This window comes from Topomyia yanbarensis, chromosome 2 (genome assembly GCF_030247195.1).
Source record: "Topomyia yanbarensis strain Yona2022 chromosome 2, ASM3024719v1, whole genome shotgun sequence".
Classification (NCBI taxonomy): Eukaryota; Metazoa; Arthropoda; class Insecta; order Diptera; family Culicidae; genus Topomyia; species Topomyia yanbarensis.
This window is the reverse complement of record NC_080671.1, coordinates 166,862,745-166,880,489: the sequence shown is the minus strand read 5'-3', so window position 1 is coordinate 166,880,489 and position 17,745 is coordinate 166,862,745. Positions and strand designations below refer to the sequence as shown.

Here is a 17,745-nt window from a genome sequence, read left to right as displayed (position 1 = left end):
AGTTGCTTTGAACGTTCACATGTGTCGTGTGAACTGTTTGGAATTTTTTGTGTCTAACTAGTGCTAATTTGGGTACTAGTTTAGATACATCGTCTAACTAGACACCCAGATGGTGCTAGTTACTGACGAGATGAATTCGAAACACAAAAAATAAAACTTAATTTAAGTTAGGTTTTGTGCCCTTAATGCACAAAGTGGTTCAGTCCAATTTTCCCTTATGGGAATTTAAGATTGCATAATGCCAGGCGTTTGGCTCCCGAGCCAAAAGGCAAGAGTTCGTTTTCTCTTTCTCGTCAGCAAATCTGAGCCTCTGTGCTTGCTTCCCGGGACATCACTCGGGACAAGTCAGTTGCTTTGAACGTTCACATGTGTCGTGTGAACTGTTTGGAATTTTTTGTGTCTAACTAGTGCTAATTTGGGTACTAGTTTAGATACATCGTCTAACTAGACACCCAGATGGTGCTAGTTACTGACGAGATGAATTCGAAACACAAAAAATGATACTTATTGATTTTTGTAAAATAATTCCTCTGGGCACTCGAAAGCCAATATATAGAGCTACAACATAGAGTATGACATGTTGACAAAAACATGCTCTTACTATGTTATATTTCAGTATTTCCTTAACACGTCCGTCTTACCCCCAGTTCCCTTACGAATAAGCGCGTCAGTAGAGATGCTTCGACTTCGAAACGACTCCAAGCTTTTACAAATCCGCTAATAACTTAACACTGCACATGAAGAATATAATCGTAAAATCGAGACTGAAATCAAGACCTATCCAAAGAATTTCTTCAATTACGTGAAAACGAAATTGAAAAGTAGCAACTTTCCATCCCAAATGCATTTTGACGGACATGTAGGAAACAACAATACTGAAATTTGCAATTTATTTGGAAAATTCTTTCAAGAAGTCTATACTTCATATTCCGAAACAGACCGCGACCGCGACTACTTTTCATTTATACCTGAATTTTCAAATGACATTGCCGTCCACGAACTATCTGAACACGAAATTATCACTGCACTAAAAAACTGGGACGCATCAAAAGGACCTGGACCGGACGGAATAGCACCAATATTTTTAAAAAATCTAGCAGAAGAATTCACTCTACCACTACTACATATTTTCAACATGTCACTGAAAAATGGAACATTCCCAGAAATATGGAAATCATCCTTTTTAGTGCCAATTTTTAAATCAGACGCTAAATCGGACATCCGAAACCATCGTGGGATTGCCATTATATCATGCATTCCAAAATTATTCGAAAAACTAGTAAATGACAAAATATTTCAGCAAATCAAAAATCAAATAACAAGCAAGCAGCATGGCTTTTATAAAGGCCGCTCAACAACATCAAACCTTTTAGAATTTGTAACATTTACTGTAAATGCAATGGACAATGGCAACCATGTGGAAACACTCTACACAGACTTTAGTAAAGCATTCGACCGTATTGACATACCTTTATTACTCTTCAAACTGCAAAAATATAGCATAGAAAATAAACTATTGAAATGGCTCGAATCATATTTAACGAAACGTCAACAAACAGTTCGCTTTCAGAATATACTCTCGGAACCAATTTCTGTCACCTCTGGCGTACCCCAGGGTTCCCACTTAGGCCCTCTTCTTTTTATTTTGTACGTTAATGGCATTACCTTTATACTCAAACATTTTAAAGTGCTTATATATGCAGATGACATGAAACTTTTCATGGAAATAAGAAATGTCAAAGACACTGAAATATTCCAAAACGAAATAAATATATTCCACACGTGGTGTAGCAAAAGTCTACTCCAACTTAATGTAAAGAAATGCAACTCAATAACCTTCAGCAAAAAAATTTCAAATGTTCCCATAGACATACACTTAGGCAACCAACTTGTAGAAAAATGCAAAATTGTACGAGATTTAGGCGCAATCTTAGACTCCAAGCTCACATTTGTTGAACATTATTATACAATAATAAATAAAGCTAATAGTATGCTGGGCTTTATTAAACGTTTCACCTACAATTTTGAAGACTCTTACACAATAAAATCATTATACAATACATATGTCAGGTCAATTTTGGAATATTGCAGCATAGTATGGAACCCATACACTGTCCTGTACGAAGAACGCATCGATTCAGTCCAAAAACAATTTATTTTGTACGCGCTTCGTAAACTAAACTGGACGACATTTCCTCTTCCATCGTATAAAGCACGTTGCATGCTCATTAATATACAAACACTCAAAGAACGCCGCGAATTTGCCATCCTTTACTTTATCAACGACATTATTTCTCAACGTGTACAATCCGCATCATTACTTTCGCAAATAAAATTTTATGTACCTAGCCGACAACTAAGAACTCGTAATTTATTCCAAGAACAATCTTTTAGGACAAACTATGCTAAAAATAGCCCCATCAATAGAATGCTGCGTCATTATAATGAAAATTGTGTAATAATTGACCTTTCCATATCTAGAAAACAAATCAAATCTGAACTAAACTGTAAAAATAATGTATAGTATATAAGTAAATATTGTAAAACCATTCTATGTAGTCTACATATGCTTGACGAAAAATAAATAAATTATGGAAAATATTCAAATTCATTGAATGAAAATTGATCATATTTAGCCGCATTCATTTTCAATATTCAGTGACGCAGCAGACAACATCAAACGAACAAACCGCCCATTCATCCATGCAGATTTTCCTTCGTCTCCTATTATTGGGTTCTTTACTGAAACAGTTAACCTCACTTTTCTTGACAGTTCGATAGTACTGTTTACCTGCACTTTGAAAAAATTGTGGATGACTAGATTCGCTCGAAGCAAATCGTAAAGAATTTTTCTAAGTTCATGTAAACAGTACAAGCGAACTGTCAAAAATGAACACCGTAAAGAATTCAATTACTCGAAGCGACCGTGCAGCAACGAATCAAACGCATCAAAGTAGGCCCTGGCACAATATAAGCGACGATGATTGTTGTTTCATATGCTTTACCGGCATTTGAAAACATTTTCCTAGATAATTAGTGAAACGAATATATTGTACGATATTCAACTGAATGAATAAGGATGGATATTTGAATGAATATTTTTCTATTCACCGCGAGTCGCGTCAGGTTCATTTTCAGCCGTCAAAAAAGAGCTTCGATTATTTTTAACTCTGGATATCACTATTGCGTAGGGTTACCAACCGTCCTTATTTTAAAGGACATGTCCTTATTTTCGAGGTTTTTGGAAAGGGTCCTTATTTTACTTCAAATGTCCTTATTTTTAGTCTCAAACCTTGGCATATACAGGGTGGTTCAACATGATGATTTTTAACAGGGCATGTCATATTATTGTAGTTTAGTATTGTTTGACACCACAGTACGCTCACCATTTTCAAATTATTCAACTATCGAAAATCAGCGATCTGTGAGAAATGTGTTCGTGTTCTCCGACCATGATATGGTCGACATAATCGGCCAACTGACTGCACTATTCGCCATACAATCAAAGAGTAAAAGTTGCAGTTCTCGTTAATGGATGATTAGCGACCACGTCCAGCACGCATTGGAGAAAACATAGCGGCGATGACATTCCCAAGCATTGGAAACCAACATTACTCGACTAATTAGCCAAATACCACTTGAAATACTCGAATCCGTCATCAAAAATTGGACCAGCCGAATGGGTAATCAAGCGCCAACATGGTTAACATTTAAAAGAAATTGTTTTCAAACAATAAATGGCAAAAAATATTCTTTCGATTGTCGAATGAACATTTCGCGAATTTCTCCATTTTACATTTTTTGCGAGATCAGAAAAAACGTCATGATGAATCACCCTGTATTAAATTTATCAGATCAATTCCAAGAGAATCAATTTCAATTGTCAATTTAAAATACCTCCAGCGATTGTTTTTGTTAATGCATACTCGCTGCGACTCATTCCAACCAAAAGTTCTTTCACTCAGAAGTAACCAAAATTTGTTGGATAATTCGATATGAGGTTTGACCAAAGTGGTTATCTTCGTTCAATATTGGCACTACACCATTCCAATTTGTTTCAATCAAGATTCAACGTCCAACTCAACTGCTGGAAAATAAGCCAGAATCCCAACTTTTTCAGAATTCTGGCGCAAGTGATAACTGAAAAAGTTATCACTTGCGCCAGAATTCAAAAGGCTCCAATTCCAAATGGGTCATTCCATGCGAAGTGATCAAGGCACGTGTAATCGACCTTCACGGATTTGTACCAAATTTGGAGTAATTGTTCATCTAGGGCCAATATATAAAAAAAAACAATTTTTTGTGACAATTGAACCACCCATCGGGTCATGGGAGTACCCCCCGTTTTGGCAAATTGCCAAAACCCTTGATATTCTTTTGATCATATCTCTGGTTCTATTTACTCTAGAATCAAACCGCAAGATGGCTTTTGAAGAAAATTGTTCAAGGAATCTAGGAAAAAGGTTTTTTCCCGGCAGTGCTGCCAACTATACGATTTTTTCAGATAAATATTAAAATTTAATTTTTCTCTAAATACATATATTTTAATTTTGAAAATTTTAATGCCATCACGTTCCTCAGACATTTTTACATAAAAAACACTTATCATCCCAATATAATATGAACGCATCCTGAGATACACCGTTTTGAAGAGAAAAAACCGCAATTTCCCATATAAAATCGCGAGCGCACAACACTAAAAAACCAACTTGAGTATTCCGAGTTTAAACATAATTTTCGTGAAGTAGACGAGAAATGATGAAAAACTACGTTTTTGGTTTGCTTCTAGCAGATCAGGGTCGATTTTTATGACCGTTTGAAGATTTTCTCAATTTTGGCCAATAAAAATAGATTTTTATATGAGAAAATGGGAGGTTTTCCCTTCAAAATGGTATATCTCAGGATGCGCTCATACTATATTGGGATGAAAAGTGTTTTTTATGTAAAAATGTCTGAGGAACGCGATGGCATTAAAATTTTCAAAATTAAAATATATGTATTGAGAGAAAAATTAACTTTTAATATTTAACTGAAAAAATCGCATAGTTGGCAGCACTGCCGGCAAAAAAATAATGCTTTTTCTAGACTTGAACAATTTTCTACAAAAGCCAATTTGCGGTTTGATTCTAGAGTAAATAGAACCGGAGATATGATCAACAGAAAATCAAGGGTTTTGGCAATTTGCCAAAACGGGGGGTGCTCCCATGACCCGAGGGGTGGTTCAATTGACACAAAAATTTGGGGTTTTATATATTGGCCCTAGATGAACAATTCTTCCAAATTTGGTTGCAATCCGTGAAGGTCGATTTCAAGTTTGCATCTTTTTTTGATCACTTCGCGTGGAATGGCCCAAATAGATTTGGTAGGGATGTCCTTCATTTGCTCTCAGTCCATTTTGTAACCCTACTATTGCTTGGGGGTTACCTAAGACTTTAAGAATTATTTCAACGGTGCTAGCTGGAAAGTAATCGCCCATTCCCTGTTCGGACGTTCCTCAGTGTTCTATTCTCGACTATAGTAGGAGAATCGCTAAAATAAGTGGACGCACAGGCCACGGAGACGATTGTCCATCATAAAATAGATGTGCACCTTAATTCTTGTTTACGGCCGTATGCATCATAAGTACGAATGGATACTTTCGAACGAGTTCGAAAATGCTATTCTTGTTTAGGGTTACCACCTCCGGAGAGTCTTTCACCCGGAGATTTTCACTGACCCAGAATAGGCTTTTATAGCAACAAGAGAATACGCGGAAGCAAGACTTACCCTAAGAGTTGAAATGAGACATGTATAAACTTTTTCGTTCCTTTTGTAACTTTTCAGGGTATCGATTATCAAAATTGATACACATTGTCCGTTGAGTGCTTTGTTTTGGAAAAGCATAATCCACACCATTTTTCTGAGCCTCATTTGGCTGAAATTTTTTCTCCCGTTCATAAAACGTTTTGTCTATTTAGATAGGTGTAGAATTTCACTTCTCCCGCTAATAACTAAGAATGCAAAATCACCAGGTACTCTCGCTGTGGATGATAAGCCGAACAAGCATTGACCTCTGCTAAATCCAACAGGAAAAGAAAAGTAAAACAAGCAGGAAAGCATCGTCTGGGAAGCACACTGTGGTGTCTTCTGAAATACTTTAATGGGCTCAAAGAATGCTGTTTTTCTTTATCGCAATCGCTAGGGTGGTTCCAACAAACAAAGAAATAAAGTTTTCTCCCTGTACATCAGTTAGGCATCGCAGCAGGAACAGCCAGCATTAGTACCGGAATAACTCGCTTGAAATAAACAAATTCAGCATCATAAAAGTTTAATTTATCCGTCTTCCCACCAGACCCGGAAAAATTGATATAAAATCCGGAGGCCCGAAGATCGCCCCCAAAAACCAGAGTCTCCGGGTCAAACGCGGAAGGGTAGCATTCCTATTTACGTTCGTTTCTGCGTACGAACCCATATTCTTGTGTGAAAAGAGTTGCCACATCAGCAAATACTTTCGATGCAATTGAGTTCTTCTCGGCCGGTCTCACAAACATTTATGAAGTTTTTTTGGGTGAAAACAATCCCATTTGATTTGCTGTCTTTGTTTACAATTTTCCACCTGCTAGTGATGTATTTGTGTCATGAGACGTGTACGTACAAAGTCTGCACTATGTGTGACGTAATTTGAAACATGATAAGTTTAACCGAACAAACAAGTTCGAAGATACAAAAAAAGTTTTTTCGGCATTTAATTAGCAAGGGACTGGAAGGTGAAGTATATTTTTCAATATTTAGAGCCATAGTACTCAAGGGAGAGCAAAGTGTTGAAAGGAGAAAGTTTAGAAAAGCGTGGAAGGATCATATATGCAAGCTTAGAGCTCACCGGCGACTTAACCCTTTGTCTGCTACCGTAGTGGTCAGGGTCTTTTTGGCATTAGAAATGCGAATCACCTGAGTCTACGGCATGTCCGAACAAGCGTAAAGTAACTTGTTACTTCATGCTGTCGGAACCGACAGTCGGTTCCGACAGCATGAAGTAACAAGTTACTTTACGCTTGTTCGGACATGCCGTAGACTCAGGTGATTCGCATTTCTAATGCCAAAAAGACCCTGACCACTACGGTAGCAGACAAAGGGTTAAGTCGCCGGTGAGCTCTAAGCTTGCATATATGATCCTTCCACGCTTTTCTAAACTTTCTCCTTTCAACACCTTGCTCTCCCTTGAGTACTATGGCTCTAAATATTGAAAAATATACTTCACCTTCCAGTCCCTTGCTAATTAAATGCCGAAAAAACTGTTGACAAATTAACTCAATAGGTCGTTAACAAAAATGGTTAACAAAAAAATGGTAAAAATATACAAAAAAAGCTTTAGTATTAACAAAAGGAGAGAACAACTCAAATTTAGTTGAAATCAAACAAAGATTCAATTGGTTTTTAACAAATGGATCAGTTAAATCTAACAAATTTTGCAAACAGAAGTATTTGGTAAACTAAATTTTAGTTTGAAACAGTCATTCGTCAAGTTTGAAATTCAACTAAACGTTTTGTTGTTTCAAAAAGGCCTGATTTTTCTGCGTGTTCTTGGTCGGTGATTGATCATACCACTTAGACTAGTGTATTGCTTCCTAATCCGCCAGAGCAGGGTCAAACATAACCTTCGAAAATAAATTGTCTCTTTAATATATCTGTAGAATTCGACTCAACACTTCGCACTCACCGCTACATGTAAGAAACACCTAAGGTAGATGACCGCAGGTGTAAACAACCAACGAAAAACAGGAGTAGGGGAACGATAAATGAAACAACTGCTGGTTATTTGTGATATACAATGAAATAAATATCAGTTTATTAATGTGTGTATGCTTCATTCATGTCTTGTGTGCGTACAAACAACTTTTTCATGTTCTCATCATGAGTTACAGAATATATTAAAAATGTATAATATTTCAAGTAGACTTTGTTGTTCGTTCAGCTCATTCGCGTTCGCAATATTTTTTACAAAAATGAGAAATACGTGGAAAAACAATGTCAATGGTTTCCTTCAGTGAACAAATCAAACAAACACCTCGACTATAGTTGCGGTGACTTGATACTAATAAATAAAATTAACTGCAAAATAGGACAACATAGTCATAAAATGGCAGAACACAGTGCGCGCGTGCTTGATGCGATAGTGTCGTTGTCTGGGGTGGGTGGCTTGCCAAGTGAAACACTATGAAACATATACTAATTGCATGCAAGCTTCTATGCAACAAACTTAATAGGCGGAGGGCAGAATTACCTATGCGCACAGCGGTTACGGTAATAAGGCTGAGAAGAATAAGGCGGTTACCATTTAAAATACAAAATGCGGTTGTATTTCGCCTTATTTTCAGCTTCTCGAATATCAGCGAAACCGAATTAACTTTTACGTCTGAACTGCCGTCACATCTTGCACTTTTTTGTTTTCGTTATAGCAATTTGGAAGAACATGCACATAAATACACTTATTAGTTCCGTAATTCGGCTTATTTACAAGAAGGAAAAAATGGTTCATATGTAGTGAAAAGGGAGACATTTGTTTGGGCAATACTATCTAATATAAAAAAGAGGCTTTGACTCGAAGACTACACTGAAGCACAGAGTTCCAGAACGGAGAAAATGTGGTAAATATCTTTTAAATTTCTTTTTTGGTAACTTTGTGACCTAACTTGAAGGGGGCTGGCGGGAAAAGTGTATCATTTAATAAAGGTTGATTTTTTTCGTGATGGTTTTCCGACACATATGACAAATCTTGAGCGTTTCAGCACACTTCGAGCAGGCACCGTGTCCGCACAGGAAGGCCACGTTGCGGCGGCGTTCCATGCAGATGCTACAGCAATGCGTTTCTTCAATTTCCATAATTTTGCTTTCGAGGTACCGCAACCGATCGGCGGACGGTAAGCGAGTGTCCTTTGGATTGAATAATTGTTTCCCGCCAATAGTCAAGCGTCGTTCAATGTACAAACCACAGGAGAGACATTTTTTCATTCTCAGTCCACATTCTTCACAGGAAATTTGATGTTGGCAGGGTTCGAATACGATCAATAAAAGCTGTTCGTTGCAAACTATACATTCCTGAGGGATGCTACTAACCACCGGTGGACTACTGGATGGAACGGTTACCGGAGAAGCAGTTGAATTCTTATCCGAATACTGTCGCCGACTGATATGCTTTGTCGAACTTCCGCCGGAATCCGGGGTCCCTGTTGCTGGAGGCGATAAGGCTCGATTTGGTGATTGGAAACGTGCTGGACTATCTAATGGCGCACTGGGACCAGACAGTTGCGGTTCACTGGTCACAGCCGCTTCGATGTTCATTCGTTTAGAATCATCATCTTTTGCTACTACATTCGGTGTGTGGCTTGGAACAGGTGGCGGCGTTGCAATGGCAGCATCACGGTTATGCCCCCGATTGCGGCGAGCCGGAGTTGGCGGGTTTGATAGACCCATACCACTTGTTCCTGGACTTGCTGCTCCATCAGGCTGTAGATTATTACCTTCACTTTCGTCTAAATTATTGCCAGCAAGAGACATCGCCTCCAAATTAGTCTGCACTTGACTCACTGGTATTTCATCTTCTTCTTCTCGAGAGTTGTTCAATGATCGATCGGTAGCTGGAGGACCGCTCGTAGCAGCTTTCTCTCTAGCGATTCTACTCCTCTCATATCCGATAATAATATCCTTTATTTGTTGACTAGGTATCCAATCCAAAACTCGCGCCCCTTTATAATTTATATCCACTGGGCAGCCTTCCTTTGCCAGAAAGCACAACAACGCATACATTAACCGATTTTCAGTAACAAGTGGCGCAAGCGATTTGTACATTTCAAAAATTTTAGGTGAATCTGACGCCGACACTTCCTGTAGCAGGTTTGCTTTCTTTATGATACAAAGATGCATCGCATTATCACCATCTTCATCCTTCGCAGCAATGTTACATTTTAGCTCTACCAGTTTCTCGATTGCCGCAGTATGCCCTTGCGAAACTGCCAGCAAAAATGGTGTCTGTCTCCTATTGTTTCTAATGTTGATATCTGCCTGACCTTCATTCACCAAAACCTCCACTACTTTTGAATGCCCATTTAATGCCGCCAAATGGAGTGCCGAAAATCCATCGTCCTTCCGTACATTAACCAACTGCCGCGCCAATCGAATAATGTGCCTGGCAGCGTGAATATTTCCCTTCAACGACGCATGATGCAGAGCATTGAAACCTCGTTTATTCCTGATCGTTAGATCCAGTGTTGAACAATTACACAACAGCTCCACGACTTCGGTGTTTTCCTTCCCAATCGCATCGTGTAACGCGGTATCTCCGTACGCATCCTGCACGTTCACATTTGCCCCGAACTCGAGTAGTACCTTCACACAGTACGGTGGCTTCTTGTGAGCGGAGATGTGCAACGCGGAACAGTGTGACGAGTTCAACACATCAATGCTGGCATTATGCTGGAGCAGAATTCGCATTACATCCGGCTGATTACCGAACGCCGCATAATGCAAAGTCGAATCGCCTTCCTTGTCCACCACATTGACGTTGGCACCGAGCGATAGAAGATGTTTAACTAGTTCTACGTGACCTTGGTGAGCGGCCACTTGGAGGCAGGTTTTGCCCCCGCTAACGCAGTCTACTTCCTCCAAATTGGCACTGGAACGATACAAAAATAAAAAAATATTTTTGAGTGAAAGCGAAAATATAACGCGAAATAATATATCTTAATTCCTACGATGTGTCGCACCAATGAATTGGCTAAAAATAATAAATCATTTGAAGCCTACCTGAGATAATTCTGCACGAAATCCATGTTTCCTTGGGCAGCTTCCCTCACGAGACGATCTGCAGCCGAAGTCCCAGATAGTCCGGATAGTGGCGTCATGTGATGCTCATTCGTGCGCTGGTTGCTCAAATCCATCATACTGTTTGACCGTTCCGTTGCCGTTGCCTGTGATATAAGAGACCGCTCCAACTTAACACATTTCGGATTTACTGTCCAAGCTAAGTCATCGTCACACTGTTGTACTCGCAAGTCACCATCTCCGTAGATTTTGATCACTTTACCCGATTTCCCTAGCACATTGTGCATGGTTTCTACCCACTCGCCGTGACCTTTCTGCAACTGCTGCATCTTTGCCGCGTCTGTGATGAAGGTAACAATGTCTCCTACATTAAAACTATAAATCCTGATCAGCGCCGCAGGGTGAAAGGTCCACCGATTTGCGCAACCCTCGTACTGCACTCGTATGTCGCCCTTGTCCGTGATTCTATGTACAATACCAATCTTCGCTAGATATTCGGCCATCCGCGGATTCCAACCTCCGTGTCCCTGCTGCAATGCCATGAGTCTTTCCTCCGGGATGGCCACCTGGACTCTGTCACCGACATTGAAATGCGAGCGAACCGGCGGGGACACCGGTTGCTGCTCTTCTGGTTGACCTGCGTAAATAAAACCATCATTTTTAATAACGATTAGACAAGAGCTTGTTACTTAAGCTCACCTAAGACCGGCATGTGGTCTTTATAATAGTATCCTCCAAACGCAGGTTGTACGTACCGCAGATCCACGTTACCTTTGTGTCCTAACCGGTACACGTTTGTTGACCCTGATGCCCAAGATACGTTAGCTACACTTCGACACGATTCGTTGTCCCAGCCACGAATTTCCATAACACGACCCGTCTTGTTTGGTCCGCCGTCCTGGTTATTCCATTCCCAGTCCGGCCCACGTACAACCCGTGCTCCAACGAAGATACCCCTCAACTGTATCTTGATAGCTTCCTTGCGTGGTGGAACACAGACACTACAGGATGAAAGATAATAAAAACAGATCGTACATCATTCAGACACATCAGTCAAACGCATTACAAATGCTAAAATTGAAATTACTCAGCGCTTTATCCGAAATTGTTCACTTACAAAAGAGAAAGCCTTGTTCGAAGGTGCAATAGTTTTAGCTAAACCATTAGTGGAAAATGAAAACCACTAAAAGTGCAACGAAGCGAAGCAAAGTTGCACCTTCACTGCATATTACATTAGCCACAAAATTGCTCAGTAGCTAATAAAACACAGGATCGTTATTCAGGCACACCACAATCAAAAATGCGAATGGAAGCAAACTTTCTTCTGCGACGATCGGCGATGAGCCGGATGTTTACAGCTGCTGATGCCAGATAAATAACGGCCGTATGCGCGATACGCAGGTTTTACGAGTTCGTGAATCATAGAAGGGAATTTCCGATACAAGCGGCACTCTTGAGAGGCACACAATTGATGGATGGGTGGCGAAGTTCTTGGAAAAGACGCGAAATTAATCAACAAAAAGCGCCGTGTAATAAATCAGGACACAATGTGCGCTGTCTTGAGAATTCAATGAATGATATTTTTTACGAGCCATCGCAATCATAACGTTTCGCAAAATATTCAAGAACCTTAAATTTAATTACATTACTCTTCATAGGCGAATGACCAGTAGGTTAAAACCCAAATAAATAAATAATAAATACATCACTCTTGGGAATTTAGGTGGAATAAAATGTAAAGGTACCGTGTGCTGGTTTCTTGCTAGCGAAATTAACCATGACTTCCGGGCCCGGGGAGCATAAAGCAAAATTTACACCTTTCCGATCCGATTCAGTGCCGGTTCAGTTCCGTGCACGGACACCAATTTTCATTCATACAAATCAAATGCGAGTATTTACACTTGTCCGGGACGGTGCCGTGCCGGATAAGTGTGAATACTGGCATTTGATTTGCATGAAAGAATATTGGTATCCGTCCACAGAACTGAACCAGCGCTGAAACAGATCGGATAGGAGTAAATAGTGCTTAAAGCGATCCTTACACATTCAATATTTCTGTCATTACTAGAGAGTATTGACTAAACTTCCCTGGGCTTCGGTGATGAGCCTTGGATAATAGTGGGAGATCCGAGCGAGTGCTGGTTCTTTGATTTCTGAATCTCATGACTCATAATCATTAGCTCGAGTGTTTTGGCGGACAGTTGGTATGGGAGTTTCTACTTTCGATGGGGAGACATATTGGTTCAGCTGGTAGAAGACTCAGTTGATGTTGGGCATAGTGTTCGATTCATTCGATCGGGATCAAAGGACTGTCATCTATAAGAGATGATCAGACTGAAGGTGGGTGTTTTTTATCTCTTAACTCGCTATAACTGTCGCTCTGGCTCGCAAAGATGGTGGGTAACACTCGTCTATAACGAATCGGATTCACTGTTTTCAGAAACATGGACGACAATCTCTTATGGATGGAACCTCTTCCTTAAACATACTGTTCAGCCACTAGTTAATGCTCAACTAGCCCAACATCATAAACTGAAACACCTAGTTTTTGAAGAAATCCAATCCATGCGAACCACATCACCAAACACCTAAAAGTAGTTTAGATGCATGTAATATCTATTTCTTTCTGTAGCTAATATATTTTCATTTACTCAATAGTGTAGAAAATCTCTATATTCTTCCACTTTTTAGATTTATTCTGCCCTTACATTATCCATTCAAACTAAAAATAATCTATATTTGTTTTCTACCTCCATCTATCTTTGCTTGATTTATTTTTCTTTTATTACTACATCTTAAATCAGATTCATACTTACACTCACTAACACAATAAATTGCTTATGCTCTCATATACACTCACAATATCTCCCATTCTAAACGTACAAACGCTCGTGACCTTCGCTATAATACAAACCTGGTCACAAACGAGAACTAGGTCTATGCCTTCAATTGGACCAATTAAAAAAAAGAAAGCTTTCATACCCACCGGACAACACGTTCCATGGCAACATGACCGGGAACTCCAGTGATATGGGGTAACTCACTCTCTGTCAAAATGTGATCCGTACACCGATAACTATTTGTGATTGACCACAGGGTTACAAAAACAAATTTATTCGTGCAAAGTATCATACATGCGAGCACACGCGACATACATTTCAACATACGAAGACTGAAGCCCTTCGCGATTATCTACGCACACCTATGCCCGCGATCGCGCAAACTGTATAACTCTTCGGTAATAATGTGAACGTTGTAGTACTTACGAAGATACAAACGCGAACCCGCAAACACGCGCGATTATGAATCTGTCACGTCCGGAAACCTTTACCCTTCATTCTAGCAACTTAGGTCCATACATTCAGTTATACCAATAAAAAATAACGCTCATATCCACTAGATAACACGTTCCATGGCGACATGACTGGGAACTCTAGTGTTATGGAAGAACCTACTTTCTTCTAGAATCTGAACCGCACACAAAAAATAAAGTATTAGATTCACGGTCCGCGCGCGATCATTCTAGAACACACGCGAATATGCGAAAGGCACACAGTTATAAAATAGAATTTATACACGCGAAGTTACATATACGTTAACACACGCGACATACAAACGCACACGCGATCGAACACGTTAACGTACAAATGCTCGAACCCTTTGCGATGATACACGCGATTGCGAGGTCCCTGCGCCGGCACATACCTGAACCGTACAATGAATATCACATTCAGAATCACGGCCCGCTGCAATTGGCATAAAGCGGTGTGTTAGTGGGCGCCATTGCCAATCTCGTCTGCAATTGTGGTGAGTGATTCTGACGGGGAGCCCTTCCGAGAACCGTGCGGTTCTCGAACATGTGTACTCATAATGTAAAAATTTTGGGAATCGATAGCAGGTATTTACAATGACGGTAACGTTCGCTATCTTGCTCCTTTTGCCCCAATTCCTTTATTTGGTCGTGATTATTTTTATTACTGGCTATTCAACTTAGCAGAAAGCTGAATGCGGACTACCGTAGTTAGTGTTTCTTATGATAAAAAGTTTACATACTCTACAGAACATGCACGGAAAAAAATCAGTTCATAAATACATAAACAAAAGGTTCACGATTTCGTGAACTGAATGATTTACGAGAACCGTGACCAAGTTCCTGAAATTATGAATAATATTTTTTTCCTTTTTTATTTCGATTATGTTAGTCACATTTTCTTTTTTTACGTTTTAACGACATTCAATTAGCTAGAGATTACTGGGTAGGGAAAGTTATGAAACTTAGAGCCATAGTACTTAAGTGAGAGCAAGGATGTGAAGTAAACAGATCGGAAAACTAGAAGTGGCAGGGTCATTAGAACAGACTTAATATCGTACGGGCTTAATTTTTGCCTTCTGTTAATGAGGGTCGAGCTTAGGCAGAATAACTACGAACCACCCGAGTTCACTAACATGTCTCCTGATAAAGGTAGACGTATCTATCTTTACCGTGACAACCGGCAAAGCCTGTTCTAATGACCCTGCCACTTCTAGTTTTCCGATCTGTTTACTTCACAGCCTTGCTCTCACTTGAGTACTATGGCTCTAAGTTTCATAACTTTCCCTACCCAGTAATCTCTGGCTAATTGAATGTCGTTAAAACGTAAAAAAAATGAATAATAAACCTCGTATTCGTGAAACTTCCTGTGTTTTCTAAAAACCAGTTCGCCCCAAATATATAAATGGCGTTACATTAGAATGTTTGGTTTGGTTACTCTTGTTGTTCCCTGGGCATGTTTAGTTTTTGTTGTGATTCTTGTTCATGATTTGGGAATACACAGTCGATATTCAAACGTTGGTTTCAAGAGCTTATTCGCGATTCTTGTGAATTCTCATGACGTAAGATGGATTAAAGTTCATGATTTCAAGATCTTAGTAGCGATGTTCGTAATTTCTATCCACGTTATCGTGAAATGTTAGTCATCAGTAGAGTGATTCATGTTCACGATTTCAGGATCTTTGTCACGATTTTAAATATTTTTGTCACAAGTTGTGTGATTTGTGTTCTTGATTTCAGGATCTTAGTCGTGATTTTTGTAACTTCTGTTCGTGTTATCGTGATATTTTAGTCATGAATAGAGCAATTCATGATCATGATTTCAGGATCATAGTCACAATGTTCCTAATTTCTGTTCATGTTATCATGATTTTATTTTAGAGCTTACTTTCAAAGAGTAATGTAACTAACATTCGTGGTATCAGCAGTTTTATCATGGTATTCGTAAATTCTCTTTATTTTTTTATCGTGATCTATTACACTAGTTTACAAGAAAAATGAAGTTTCAAGAAAAAATTATTTTTAGACTAATTTTGGGTCGCTGAACACGAAAAAAATATTCATTTTTTTGTTCAAAGAAGCGATTTGGTGATTTTCTCAAAAAACTCGTTTTCTAGTTTTTAGTCAATATTTCGTGTCGAAATCATTCAATTAATTTAGTCAATAATGCAGGTGCCGAGATGCCCTTTCCAAAAACATATAATATGTGTCGATCATATGTAAAAATGTTTGTGCTGCAAGCGACCAAAAAAGTGCATTTTTGACCATTTTTAAAAGTTACTCATTTTTAAATAATTTTTTTTTCCGAAAAAGCAAATTTTTTCGGACCTTTTAGAATCTAAGATGACAAATAATATGTTTACGTTAATTTTAAGCTTAATATCACTAACATCGGATGGAAAATGTTGATGCTATGGCACATTGAGCGAAATGGAAATTTTATGATTTTAGCGGACCCTGCCCTGGTGCGGCGGTTTAGAGGGTGTAGCACTGGGCTCATAAGCCACTCGTGAAATATTCGAGTCCCTATCGGGAAGGAGTCTCAGTGGGATCATAGCACTAGCAACGTAATATTCTGTGAACTGAGAATCTGCTGTGAAGCCTGTTGAAGCAGAAGGCTAAAATTCCTTTAATTCGTAAACTATGTACTGACCACAGACAAAACAAAACTTTTCCAACGATATTTCCACATTTTAAAAAGCGCACTTAGTTGTACAATGAAGTATCCAAAACCATTCAAATGCCGCAGGATGGATGGATACAAGCTCGAGAAGACAGTACCCAACACAAACAATAACTATCAAGCATAGAAGATTATTTCAGCCGAAAGTATGATTGTGCGAAAAATAAAAAGTTACAATTTTCACTAAGTGCTTCATACCATCTACATTTTTCATCCGACTTTTGTGACCATTGGATTAAAATTTATGCAAAAAGATTAGAAGAATTTTCTTCTGTCCTTAATTTATTATAAAAAAAATTACTAGAAATATGCATTTTTAAAAAAGGTCGAACATTAGACTTTTACTTTGGTCGATTGTAATCATAATAAATGTACATTTCTCAACAAACATACGATTACGGCTTAAAAGCCAACTGTCCAAATTTTCTTTGAAAGGGAATTCCGGACAAACCGTTACTGCCTAAACGCAGTTCATAGCAGTTAATGCAAGAGAAAACTTTTTTCTTTTGTTTACTATAAACATCTGTGATTGGCGGGTAACAGTTTGTCCGAAATTTACTTTCAAAGAGAATTTTGACAGTTGGCTTTTAAGCCGTAATCATATGTTTGTCGAGATTTAACCTACGCATATTATACATTTTCAGAAAGGGCACATCAATAATGGACTTGATTTTCGTATTCAGCGATCCAAAATTAACTGAGGAAACCCCTTTCTTCTTAGCTTATCGCGATAACCTTAAAATTGTTAAAATCTGTCACATTAGATTCTGAAAATACGAAAATTTATTTTTCTGTAATAAAAATAGAGCAAAAACAAAAAAGCGGAAGTAAAAGAAGAATGGTTTTTTTAACTCGAACTTCTTTGAAAGAGAAATAGAGTATTTTCGTATTCAGCGACCCAAAATTAATCTAGAAAACACTTATTCTCGTAACTTCATTTTTCTTGTAAACTAGT

The 17,745-nt window shown here is 38.8% G+C and overlaps 1 protein-coding gene across 2 annotated transcripts in view; it reads right to left on the bottom strand.

The window, feature by feature from the left end:
- Positions 1-8,307: 8,307 nt before the first annotated feature.
- The window catches only part of LOC131682027 (E3 ubiquitin-protein ligase MIB2), a 93,460-nt gene continuing 84,022 nt past the window's right edge, over positions 8,308-17,745 (bottom strand). For both annotated transcript variants that reach the window (XM_058963182.1, XM_058963184.1), the window contains exons 4-6: positions 11,497-11,798; positions 10,780-11,434; positions 8,308-10,648 (exon numbers count right to left, since the gene is read on the bottom strand). In XM_058963182.1, the coding sequence (XP_058819165.1) occupies positions 8,701-10,648; positions 10,780-11,434; positions 11,497-11,798 (2,905 nt within the window). In that variant the 3' untranslated portion in view covers positions 8,308-8,700. The remainder of the gene's footprint in view (positions 10,649-10,779; positions 11,435-11,496; positions 11,799-17,745) is intronic.